The following is a 13296-nucleotide window of genomic DNA, read 5'->3' as shown; positions in this document are numbered from 1 at the left end:
GGGTGAACTGGAGCCTATCCCAGATGACTTACACCCTGGACTGGTCGCCAGCCAATTGCAGGGCACATCGAGACTAAAAGAATCATTTCCACTCACACAACTTGACAAATTTAACCAAATGTAACGTGCGTTTTTTTTGAGGGACGTGGAAAGAAGCCAGAGTTCCTGGACAAAACCGACCCAAGCAGGGAGAAACTCGAGATTGAACCCTGGAACTTCTCGACTGTGAGGAAGACATGCTAACCGCTAGCTTGTCTTACGACCTCAACTTTTTATAGCGTCGTTGTCGGGTGGGAACCTCGTATGTCTAAATGTGGTTGATTTCATGTTTTTCACAAATCAATATTGGTCTGTCTTCACTTTATTTTGATAACCAATTTAGAGGGTTAAAGATAGTTTGAGAACCAATCAGTTCTTGAACGCTTGGCTAAACTAAAAAAAAATCCACCTCTTCCCTCACTCGGCGGGAGCTGCCTGGAATTATGTCTCCTCAAGATTGAAAATCAGGATCTTTTGAGTGAAAATAGTGAGGTAATCTTGTTGAAAATTGACCTATGAGAGATTTTGGCAAAATTATGCAACCATAATCACTGTTTTTGCGAAGTGTTAAGGTTTTTTTGCCCGGTTGGTGGGTCGGTTTATGTCACCGTATTTAGTAAAAGCTTTTTTTTTTTTTAAATTTCCTGAAAAGTAAATATTTTGGGGCGGCACGGTGGATCCAGCTGATAAAGCGTTGGTCTCACAGTTCTGAGAACCTGGGTTTGATCCTGGCCTAGGACACACTAGGGACGCAAATGGCTAATCTTCCCTGAGGGGTGTCCTCACGTTTGTTGCTAGCGCTTCGGGCATTCATCCTGGTCTTGAGGGCACAGTTAATTTTGGCTACAATGAAAAGGTGGGCAGCGTCGCCACAGGCTCACCTCCGGGCTTGGTGCAAGCACCCAGCAGGTTGACCACGTTGAGATGATGGCCGATGTGAATCAGGATCTTGAGCTCCGACATCAGGGCCTTGCGCTCGTTGGACGTGGCGCCGCCTGTGGGGAACACGCCGAGCAGGTTGAGCGTATCGGATGACGAGCATGTCGTTTCTGCACGTTCCGACGATATTTGCTTCATGCGTTGCGCGCTTTGAAGTCGTAATACTAAAGATTTATGCAAAACTGATTGAAGAATACACGTCACGATTTGTGAACAGCTATCGCTAACCCGGTTACCTTGCGAGGAGGCGGTTTACACCCGATATGGTTAATTTTGTGGGCCCTAGCGCATTTAAAATACTATTAGTATGCATGTGACCTAAACGAAGCTTCTTTACAAGGATCTCAAATAATTTCTCAAAATTTTAAATAACTGCTCAAATGGGGTTATAGAAAACGGAACATTTTCTTCGTGCCTACTAGTAACACGAGTGTCTTACTAGTAGTGAGTTTTTTTCCACTACTGCATGACTTTTCTGCACAGCACGAGGAGAACCTTTGGATACTAGTATGAAAACTACACATTACTAGTGAATCAAAGCTACTAGTGGGCATTTTAGGAATAGAAGTACGGTCCAGGATTCTACTAGTGTGCGAGACATGAACACTAGTTGGCCCTAGTGCCGAAGGGTAAGATTTGTGTACTAGTAGGTCAAAAGTAGCACTGATAGTGATTTAAAAAAAAATGTCACAAGCCAGTTGTACTAGTGCGCTTAATTACTAGTGAGGACAAAGTGTACTAGAACATGGATCTTACTTGATCTGAAGTATATGGAATAAATGCTCACTTTCCATAAACTACAGTACAGCCTGTTCCAGGTGTGTAATCGCAGTGAAGTCATCACGTGCAACTAGGACAGCTCATTCAAAACAGAGACGTTATCGTCCGCGCAACAGCGGATACGTTTGGAATTTAATATCGCGCGTTCATTAAACATCACGTGAAAAGGCGGATAAGCTCGATTTAGCGAGGATTTAGTTTTATGTTGCTTGGCCCCGCCAGATCTTTATGAGCCGCAAAGTCTCCGCTCGTGCACCAACCCGAGCCCGCGAGAAGACCTGCTGGTTTCCATTAAAGTTGACCCGCCGGCGACGACGCGAGCTTCGCCCGGCAACGTGATTCGTGCCGCAACAGCATCCCCATTTTACATGAATTTGTTTTCTTATCGGCGCTGATATTTTATCTATACCTCTCACAACGTTGCGGCTCAAGGCGGAGGATGGTTTCCAAATATAATTAGTAACGCATATCGATTTCAAAGTTGACATCATTTTGCAGTCTAATAAAGCCAATTCCCACTCAAACGATCTAAAATTTTAACGAGATGTGCTAAAACGAAGAGTAACGCTACAGTGAACTTTAGGCTTTATTGTGTCATTTTTTTTCACATTGTGAATAATGAATTACTAGCAATGAAACAAAATTTTGTGTGCTAGAAAATGTATGAAAAGTGTCAAACGAGAATGCGGATTTGAGCAAATTCAGTAAAAATGCGCCAAAATGAAAGGAGATTTGGAAAAAATAGAGGAGGGCAAGAAGGAATCTGTGAAACTTTATCAAGAGGAATATAAAATGTATTTTGTTGGAATTTAGGTAAATCCCATTGTCTTTTTCAAAATGAAAGCCAATTCGTTTTGTATACATGTGACATTATTTATTTCAAAGGATGTCACATTACTTTGAATTATTATTTTTAAACGTTAGTATTGAGCCCTTGTGAACATGTTCTCCTCCTGCACATTTGGACAGTGAGATTCAATATCTGAACTGTCAACTTTTTTTTTTTTTTTCATTTTTTAATAATCTTGAAATTAAACTGAACTGAACTACTGTGTGGACGTCTGCCTGATGAATTGAAAAAATGTCCATAATTTAAGGAGGAATAAATCCAGTTATAATAAAGTTATATTAAAGATGTACTTTTTTCAGGGTTAAAAGCAGTAATGATTGTAAGAGCAAAAATGTATTTTGTTGAGATAAAAAGTTATAAATGTTTCAAGAACCAAGTGCCATTTTTTTTCAAAATTAAAGTTTAAAATGGAAGAAAGTCATAGTATGTTAACAAATGTTTTTTACAATTAGTACTTCATTGCTGATATATATTGGACCATTAATTCTCAGAAAAATGCATTTATTCAGTGAAAAAAGAAAAATATGAGACCTTAGAAGCCCTGCATTTATTTATTTCCATTACTGTTATTTAGATACATTTATTATTCTATTTCCTGTTTTATGGTGTATCATATGCGCGCCACTTTGTAATAGCTGCAGTTTTTTTTTTTTAGTCAAAACAAATAAAGTGGAGCTGAGTAGACTAATAATGCTCTTTTTGTTGAAAAATAAGTTACCGTAATTCCCGCCCTATAAGCCGTGACTTTTTTCAAAGCCGCCGCGCTAGTTAGCGTTAGAACCGCCGCGTTAGGGTTAACAGCGTTGCATTAGTGTTAGCACTGCCGTGTTAGCGTTAGCACCGCCGCATTAGCGTTAGCACTGCCGCATTATCGCGGCCCCGCTAGCGTTAAACTGTTTCTGTGTGCCGAGGCTTATCACCAGGTGCGCTCTGTAAGCCGGGAATTACGGTAAATCATTTGAAGATGTCAGATTTGACGTCGCTATAAGAAAGCTTTTAATTGGCTCAAAGTTAACATTTTTAAGAATTATTTTTTTTTTGTTTTATGGGTGTACCTGTTTCTGTGTACACTATGTTTGCACATTTTTTTTTTTGCGAACAGGTCAGACATAATAATTGACTGAAAATGATTTTGCGGACCCCCAAGCTTGCAGTTTGAGACCTCTAAATCTTTTCGTGGCCCGAAAAGATGCAGGTCTTAACTTCTATTTGTCCTTGTAAACCCACTTGGCTTTGAAGTCAATGGCGCATCCGTCATGTGTGCGAGAAATACATCTTGAGGATGGATTTGATCATCTGCTCCCCATCACGGTCCAAATGCGACGTTAATGCAAGCCAGTTCGTGTCGGTCTTCCCCCCGGGATGAACCCGAGGGGCCTTCTAGGGTTGGCGGGTGCCGGGTTACAGGAACGAGAATTCCTCCGTACACTACGTTTCCTCACTAGCGGTGCCACGTTGAGACAAATGAATGAAAATGTCACCTTTCAGCATCTTGACCGCAACAGTCTTGCAGGTGGAGAGTTTGTCGATCCCGAAGGCGGACGCCTCCACCACTTTCCCAAACGCGCCGTGGCCCAGAGTTTTGCCTGGCAAACCGAGAAGGGTAACGTTAAAAACGTCAGACGTTCGGGTTAAGAGGCGCGAAATGCACCGTGCACACCTAATCGCAGACGGTCACGAGGAAACTCCCATTTGCTGCCGTCGTACTGGAGGAGGTCGTTCTGCTCGTCGAGAGGGCACTCGTCGGGGTCAATGATGATGGACGGACCCATTTTGTAGTGCGCTGGCTGCTGCTGGGCGGGACAGAATGAAACCGCAATGTCGCGTTTTGGTCAGAGACCCAAGGGCGGAAGGAATGTTAATACCTCAACATCAGTCTTTTCCAACGGACGCATGTTTTGCGGATTCAGATAAATCTCACGGCGTGAGTAAAGTACCCTCAACACTTTTCCACAAAAGTTTGAAGTAATCAAGCAAGGATTCCTTCCATTTCCCATCAACGAGACAAAACGAGTTTCTCCGCATTTCGTACCTTCCTTAGCTTGCGGATGAAGAGGATGAGCATGAGCCAGAGGAAGGTGGCGGCGGCTCCAGTGCACACCAGGATTATAACCTCCACGTTTGACTTCCCTTCTTCCCCTGTCGAGGATACACAGCGGGACAACGATAACTCCTCTGAGAAGTACATTGAACGAACACTTCTTTTCCTTTCGGCTTGTCCCATTAGGTGTCGCCATAGCGTGTCATTACAGATGAACGCATATTTGTATGGCACAGTTTTAAGTTGGATACCCTTCATGACGCAACCCTTCTGCATTTTAGCCGGGGAGAGAAGCTTACAGCCTCTGGTATTCCCAGGCGATTTCCCCCATCCAAGAACCAATCAGAGCCAAACCTGCTTAGCTTCCGAGGTCCGACGAGATCAGGCGTTCTCACGGTAGCATGGTTGTAAGCTTACAGTGGACGGACACAATTTGTCTTTGTTTCATTTTGAAGTTCAGAATTAAACTGAGGACAGGCATAGCTTTCGGATAAACACTAGCCGGGCACTGCGGTCTGCGTTTTTTGTAATTCATCAGTACAAAACTGGGAGCCAAAATCCCAGGAAGTGACGTTCAAGGATTGCTGGTGTTTTAGCTTGGGTGACAGTGCATCTGTATGTTAGCATCGGTACAGTTCTTGTCGTCATATCCTCATTCATGAAATAGTGATAGATTTGACTAATTTTACATCCCAATTTGTTTTTCTTTCAAGCAACTTAAATAAATATGACCAGGATCCAACCTATAAAGGAGGAGGTACTGTAAACTCATTTGAAACGCCATTTAAAAGTTTGATATACTGCAAAATGACAACAAAGCACTTCGCCCAAAGTAGTTATCAGTACACAGTTGTCAGTCACTATACATTACTCGTGCACCCATTGCAGTACTCTTTCCACGTTGCATATCATTTGGTGACCTATATTAACTTTGACTGCATCAATTTCTTCACATCTCTGCGCCCTTTGCACGATGGTTATTGCACTGGACTATTTTTCTTATTTTGAACTGCTCTAATTGTGGGCCTACTCAGCAACTTTTTGCACAATTGTACCCCCTCCCAAAAAAAAAACAAACAAAAAAAAAAAAAAAACCGTACTGGCATTATCACATTACTAGTACCGTAATTCCCGGCCTACAGAGGCCACCTGATTATAAGCCTCAGTACACAGTTTGTGTTAGTGATGCAGGGCTAACGTTAGCATGGCGCTAGTGTTAGTGCGTTGCTAGTGTTAGTGCAGCGCCAGCGTTAGCATCCCCTGCTAAAAATTTCTATGGAACATTTCTAAAGAACTATAGAACTTTAGGACCCAAGTCCTATAGAAATTCTATTGTTCTGTAGAAATTCTTGAGAAAATCACAGCCAAAGTTCTATAGAAGAAGTTTTTAGCAGGGTCGTGCTACGGCTGGCGCCGTGCTAATGCTGCGCTAACAGTAGCGCTGCATCACCGCATTAACCCCAGGGTTGAATGCGTGTGGGGAAAAAAAAAAAGTTGCGGCTTCTACGCCGGGAAATTACGGTAACCTTTTATTGCTCAGTCACTGTGTGTCTCAAAAGTACTCTGTAAATCTGCTGTCGTGCTAGAGCAGATCCAACTACCGAAGACACATTTTTGTGTGGTTTTACATACTTGGCAGATCGATATGATTCTGATTAATCAGTCCAATCCGCTTTATTAAACAGCCAAGCAATAGCTTCAAGCACATGACATGTATGATGTGCAATTAAGGCTGCACATCAGTTCCTATAAACATCATGAGAGTAGATGTGAAAATAGCCGCAGGGTTTCTTGTCATTGTTCTTCTATAAACAATCACAAGTCCTTCCAGCCGCTGAGCTGTCAAAGCTTGCCGTCAACTTCACCCTGCCGTAATTAGCCGACCTCTTAACATGTTCCAGAGGTCACGACCTCACTTTAAGGACCCGACAGCCAGAGCCTTGATCATAAACCTGGAGAAAGAATCCACTTCCTGGCAGTAGATCATATATTTGTTCATGTGTACTGAAATATTTACTTTCCGATGCCGTTCCGCTTGAACCCTACTTAACCCACCGAGCACGGTGACCACAGCGCCGGTCTTGACGGCGCCCTCGCTATTGCTCGCCACGCACTCGTACAGACCCTCGTCGTCCCTCTTCACCCTCTCGATGGTCAGCGTGCCGTTCTTCCCCAGAGTGATTCCTGCAAGCGGCATCAGAAATGCTGCTTATTGGGGAAAAGGTGTTAAGTCCTTTTTATCAGGTGCTGGAGCTTGTAAACGTCTCCCCGCTGATAGCAAACACACTTTTATTTGGGGGGAGGGTTGTGTTCAGGTGCCAGCTGAGCTAGGTTTCAGCTCACCCGTGACCCGAATGACAGCCACGCGTTATTGCAAATTATTGGACGGATTTTTCCTGGTCGCGATGACGGTTTATGTTGTCATCGGTCTCCAGGCAAAACTCAATCGTTCCCCAGAGTCAACACAAGGTTGTGTGCAACCTTCTCGTTCGAATCGGCTCTTCTTTTGATTCAACAAGAATTTGGGATAACATCACTTACCCGGGCCTTCCTCCAGTAGAGCTTTGTTTTTGTACCACATGATGTCGGGGTAAGGAAGCCCCTGCGCAAGGCAGGTGAGCGTCAGGGTGCTGCTGCTGTTCACAACCTGATCGGTCAGATTTTGGCTGAGCCGTGGCTGCATTCTCGCTGAATAATACAAACAGAAGGTTCAGTTGGGCTTTTTGTGGGACGCAAAATATTGGCTAAATATTCACAATGCCGAGAACTATGGACATCCTACTAGTGCGCCAAATTTTCCACGTACTTGTATGTTCTTAGTCCTCACTAGCAAGACAATTCGGTGCACTAGTAGAATGACTAGGGCACAGTAGTAAAACAATTGCCTTGGGAGGGCCATTTTTTTCGCTGCTGACATCCGGTACTACTACTTCTTCTTTTCCTTTCGGCTTGTCCCGTTAGGGGTCGCCACAGCGTATCATCTTTTTCCATCTTAAGCCCATCTCATGCATCCTCCTCTCTGACACCCACTGTCGTCATGTCTTCCCTCACCACATCCATCAACCGTTTCTTTGGTCTCCCTCTTGCTCGTTTGCCTGGAAGCTCCATCCTCAGCACCCTTCTACCAATATACTCACTCTCTCTCCTCTGGACGTGTCCAAACCATCAAAGTCTGCTCTCTCGAACCTTGTCTCCAAAACATCTAACTTTGGTTGTCCCTCTAATGAGCTCATTTCTAATCCTATCCAAGCGAGAACCTCAATATCTTCATTTCTGCCACCTCCAGTTCTGCTTCCTGCCGTCTCTAATCCGTACATCATGACCGGCCTCACCGCTATTTTATAAACTTTGTCCTTCATCCTGGCGGAGACTCTTCTGTCACATAGAACACCAGACACCTTCCGCCAACTGTTCCACCCCACTTGGACCCGTTTCTTCACTTCCTTACCGCAGTCACCATTGCTCTGTATTGTTGACCCCAAGTATTTGAAGTCGTCCACCCTCGCCACCTCTTCTCCCTGGAGCTTCACACTTCCTCCTCCGCCCCTCACATTCAAGCACATATATTCAGTTTTATTTCGGCTAATCTTCATTCCTCTCCTTTCCAGTGCGTACCTCCATCTTTCAAACTGTTCCTCCGCCTGTTCCCTGCTTTCACTCCAGATCACAATATCGTCTGCGAACATCATGGTCCAAGGGGATTCCAGTCTAACCTTATCTGTCAGCCTATCCATGACTATAGCAAACAGGAAGGGGCTCAGCGCGGATCCCTGATGCAGTCCCACCTTCACCTTTAATTCTTCTGTTACGCCTACTCCACACCTCACCACTGTCCTGATGCCCTCATACATGTCCTGTACTATTCTAACATATTCCTCCGCCACACCAGACTTCCAAATGCAGTACCACAGTTCCTCTCCTGGTACTCTGTCATACGCTTTCTCTAGATCCACAAAGACACAATGTGGCTCCTTCTGACATCCGTTACCATATGACATTTTTCTACACTAGTAGATCAACTAGGATGCTGGTCAAACATCATCATGTTCCTAGTGAGCCAAAACTCTGCACTAGTTGATAACTTTATAATACTAGCACTACTGGTGACATTGCTTCTTCTTCTTATATTATTATTATTATTATTATTACCAGCCTCTAGTAACATATAGTTGTTCCACAAGTGTGACCTAGTCATTCTACTACTGGACAGAAGTAGAGAGGAGAGTGAAAAACTGTTACCGGTAAGAAAGTCATTATACTGTAATAGTGGGACCTCGTCGTTCTACTAGTGTGCCCTAGTCATTCTACTACTGCATGTAAAATTTTTCTTCTAGTCCCCAGAAATATGATACAGTGGTGGACGGCAGTAGTGGAAAAAATGTTACTAGTAACAGTGGCTCAGCTGGTAAAGCATTGGCCTCAAAGTTCTGAGTTCCCGGCTTCAATCCTGGACCCGTCTGTGTGGAGTTTGCATGTTCTCCCCGTGCCTGCGTGGGTTTCCTCCCACATCTCATGCAAACATGCAACAAAAATTGGACACTCAAAATTGCCCCTAGGTGTGATTGTGAGTGCGGCCATTTGTCTCTATGTGCCCTGCGATTGACTGGCAACCAGTCCAGGGTGTACCCCGGCTACGTCCCGTTGACAGCTGGGATAGGCGCACGCACTCCCCGCGACCTTCGTGAGGATAAGCGGCGAAGAAAGTGGAGGGATAGTAAGACAGGAGGATCATGGTTCCCCAGTCTCTCTTCTAGTACACCCAGTTGTTCTACTCGTAGTTCCCAGTTACAGAAATGTCATACAGTAATGAAAACTAGTACTCGCTGCTCTATTGGTTCTCCACAGTCATTCTTGTGAGTTGCCGAATTGTAAAACTGCTCGAGACAAAGAGTGTACTAGTACAAGGACAATTCAGTGCGTTACATGGATATAAAATGAATACTCGATAGGGTCTCCATTGACTTACTTACCGATCACATTCAACTCGGCCATCTTGACTTCAGTTGTATTTTGCAACTTAAAGGCTCGACACTTGTATCCCGCCACGCTGCTTTTGCTCACGTTATGCACGCGGAGAGAGATGGCGACGGAGTAGCGGTCGAGCTGGAGGCGGGACACGTTTGAGGTGATGGTTCGATTCCTGGAATCCAACCACTGCAGGTCTGTGTAGATGTAACGGGAGGCCCGGCAGCTCAAGGTGACGTCTTCCCTCTCCATGGCTGACGGAGGTTGGATGGAAATTGTCTCAGGGTGATCTGGCACGACAGGAAAAGAGGTCACATTATTGCGAGCGTCGCATATTTCGCGCTATCATAAACATTGGTTGGTCAGGGCAAAACCTGAAGTGGTCTGCAAGAATCCGGATTTTTGTCTCTCCTCGCTCACGTAATCCAGGTTGATTGATAAAGTGTGTAGCACAGTTGCACGCCGTTATATTAAATTTTTTTGCAGAGTCGATTTATATAACTGTGACACGATTGTTGGGGAGGGGGGGGGGTATTAAGAGACGGATTAACCGAAGGTCCAGGTGCCAAATTCCGAGCGCGACCGCCGTTGAAGACAGAAAAGGGACAGGAATGTCAAATGCGAGTTATTTCCTGTTTCATCACCGATAATTGGAAGCACGTTGCCGCATGACGGCGTCGGCGATGGTGCCGCAGCAGTCGTCCAATTGCAGAGGAGCCCAGTAAAGGCCCCCCCCCCCGTGGTTGGGGGGCAGGGGGGGGACCAGACTGTGCTTGTTTGTTCAGCTCGCTGGGAAGCATTCGGTGTTCCGTAACAGAAGACAGCTGTTGTTACAATTCTGTCGGCGTTCCACCATCCCTCATCTTCCCCACCTCTGGACCTGAATCACATTCCTCGCTTTACTGGGAGTCTAACCTGCAAGGCTTCACCCACTTCTCTGAAAACTTCAATTGTAATTTTTATTATTATTTTTTTTTTTGGAAACTGCCTTTCACCCATTTGATGTTACCTCGATGTGCCAGTTGTGCAGCGTCTTATTCCATTTGGGAACATTTGGAAAATGCCCAGATGCACATAAAATGCAAAATTCTCATAACTGAGGCCTTGCAGATGAAAGAAAAAAAAAAGAATGACCCGCTTGCACTGGAAAGAATGTAGTTTGCTGTTTTTCTTTTTTGTTTTATTTTTAAACATGTGCGATTATAGTTCTCCGTATGCCTCGGGATGGATTTGCCTCGGATACGCACCAAAGCCGCTCGGCTACACGGGAGAATGGTTCCAATTAATGCTCCGCTCCGGTGCCTTCATAGCACAACTTGCACTCATGACGCTCATTCCGGGATATTACAATTACTCATCCGGAATATTATATTATTGGTATCGGTCTGGTGTTATTTGTGAAATTATGCACATTCAATTAAGATGTGTTATAGAGGATATTGCTTACCGCTGACATAGAAAGGGAAGGTCCTGATACTTTCGCCTTCTTCGTTCCGCGCCAAACAGGAGTAATTTCCCGACACGGTGGCTTCTCCTATCACCAGGGTGCTCAGAGTCTGAACGAGGACAATTACAGTACAATACATAAATCACATTCCCGACAGTCAATCCTGGATTATTATTTTGCAAATGTAAATCGGTTACAATTTCAAGTTAGCCTTTTGAAAATGGAACAGCGATGGGGGGGGAAAAAAAGTAAAACATGACACCATGTTGCCCTATTGACAAATGTGTACAATTTAGACCAGGGGTCGGTCACAAAAAATGTTTAAAAATAATTATGTTGCGTAATATTGGCGCGTACGGTTATGCGAGGCACACAGACGTACACTTACACATAAATAATCCTCGATATACTTTAAAATAAACGTGTTTTGCATTTTTGTCGTGAGTCGATCTTTGTGACTTGGTCATTCTATTTCATCAGTGGTCCATCCATCCATTTTCTTCGCCGCTTATCCTCACGAGGGGGGCGGGGAGTGCTGGAGCCTATCACAGCTGTCAACGCGCAAGAGGCGGGGTACGCCCTGAACTGGTCGCCGGCCAATTGCAGGGCACATAGAGACAAACAGCTGCACTCACAATCACACCTAGGGGCAATTTAGAGTGTCCAATTAATGTTAATGTACCAGCTGAGCCACCGTGCCCCTTTCATCATTGGTCATTCTAAAAATAAAAACAATTAAAAAGTCCCACCCCTCTCTCTACCCCTGTCGATTGCGAGAGGCTGGAGGCTAGAGAAGTAGATCTTGGGGTAAAAAAGTCTGCGCATCCCTGATTTAGACTATCAGTTCCTATGACAAACCAGAGTGGAAAGAGACCGGAGTTCCCGGAGAAAACCCACGCAGGCACGGGGAGAACATGCAAACTCCACACAGACTGGTCCAGGATCGAACCCGGGACCTCAGAACCGTGAGGCCAACGCTTTACGAGCTGGATCCACCGTGTCGCAAATCAAAAACAACATTCATCCAAAAACTGCTGAAGAATTACGTTACAGCATACTGTATACTGAGCGGGCTTCCTTACTTTCGCCTTCCCTGGCACTTCTGGGTGAGCAGCTCCGCTCGGAGGACCCCCCCCCCCCCCGCCCCCCCTCGCGACCAGCGTCTAATTCACGGGCCTGCAAGATTTATGTGGAGTGACAGAAAGGAATTTGCCAACAAATCCCTCGCCTTTTAAACTCCCGCTCGTTATCGCTGACCCTTACTCGTCGCGCTCATAAAGAGAGCGCTTTTGGTCGCAGGTACTTGTAAACAAGCGGAGCGGCGGAATTTATGACAGACGCATATAAGAACTGATGCCCTGTGAAAATGACATTTACAATTATTAGCCTCGTTTAAAAAAAAAAACCCAAAAATAAAAACGTTTTAATTTCCATCCACACAAAGAGAGACAAAACCAACTTTACAGGCTGAAATGTTGCAATTGAGAAGAGATAAGAAAAAGATTTCCGCGCCCTCATTTGACCCAATCACGGTCCTAAATGTTTATTTTATGTTTTTCAAGACCGGCGCAACGTAGGCAACCGAATCTGCTCGAGGTGAAAAGACGCAAACGGGAGGAAAGTCATTTTGTTCTCTTCTGTGGTACGTTTTGGGTTTCCGTGACATAATTACTTTGATTCTTTTAATAACATTATAGCCTAAAGGAATACACTCGTTTTGTTTAACTTAATCTGATTGTTTTATTTCAACCTAGATCAAATTTCTATAATTACGTGCGCTGTCTGAACATATACACTGCAGTGGGAGGGAGGAAAAAAAAGTATGTGAACCCTTTGGAGTTTCTTTAATTATTGTAGTCAATGGTCAAAAACTGTAGTCAGATTTTCATTTAAATCACAACAATAAATGGAGTCTGCTTAAACTAATACTACAGAAATTATTGTATTATTAGCATGTCAATAATTTTTTAAAAATAAATCAGTGATAACTATTGACGAGGTGGGGCGGTAAAGGGGCGAAAATAAAAATTTACAATGAAGTGTTTTTGAAATAGGGCGGCACGGTGGGCTCAGCTGGTAAAGCGTTGGCCTCACAGTTCTGAGGACCCGGGTTCAATCCCGACCCCGCCTGTGTGGACTTTGAATGTTCTCCCCGTGCCTGCCTGGGTTTTGTCCGGGTGCTCCGGTTTCCTCCCACGTCCCAAAAACACGCAACATTAATTGGACACTCGAAAA

The 13296-nt window shown here is 44.5% G+C and overlaps 1 protein-coding gene and 1 long non-coding RNA gene across 4 annotated transcripts in view; one reads left to right on the top strand and one right to left on the bottom strand.

Annotated features, from left to right (window-relative positions):
- The window catches only part of kdrl (kinase insert domain receptor like), a 67992-nt gene that overhangs the window by 21032 nt on the left and 33664 nt on the right, over positions 1–13296 (bottom strand). Inside the window, exons 12-19 of one of the 2 annotated variants that reach the window (XM_061834662.1) lie at positions 11062–11170; positions 9620–9904; positions 7191–7337; positions 6705–6833; positions 4641–4747; positions 4269–4401; positions 4090–4194; positions 921–1034 (exon numbers count right to left, since the gene is read on the bottom strand). In XM_061834662.1, the coding sequence (XP_061690646.1) occupies positions 921–1034; positions 4090–4194; positions 4269–4401; positions 4641–4747; positions 6705–6833; positions 7191–7337; positions 9620–9904; positions 11062–11170 (1129 nt within the window). The remainder of the gene's footprint in view (positions 1–920; positions 1035–4089; positions 4195–4268; positions 4402–4640; positions 4748–6704; positions 6834–7190; positions 7338–9619; positions 9905–11061; positions 11171–13296) is intronic. The other variant, XM_061834664.1, reaches the window with a different exon arrangement.
- The window catches only part of LOC133508511 (uncharacterized), a 44989-nt gene that overhangs the window by 1037 nt on the left and 30656 nt on the right, over positions 1–13296 (top strand). The window lies entirely within an intron of this gene.

The sequence above is a fragment of the Syngnathoides biaculeatus genome, chromosome 11 (genome assembly GCF_019802595.1).
Source record: "Syngnathoides biaculeatus isolate LvHL_M chromosome 11, ASM1980259v1, whole genome shotgun sequence".
Lineage (NCBI taxonomy): Eukaryota > Metazoa > Chordata > Actinopteri > Syngnathiformes > Syngnathidae > Syngnathoides > Syngnathoides biaculeatus.
Note: the sequence above shows the minus strand (reverse complement) of the source record. Positions and strands in the feature narration are given on the sequence as shown.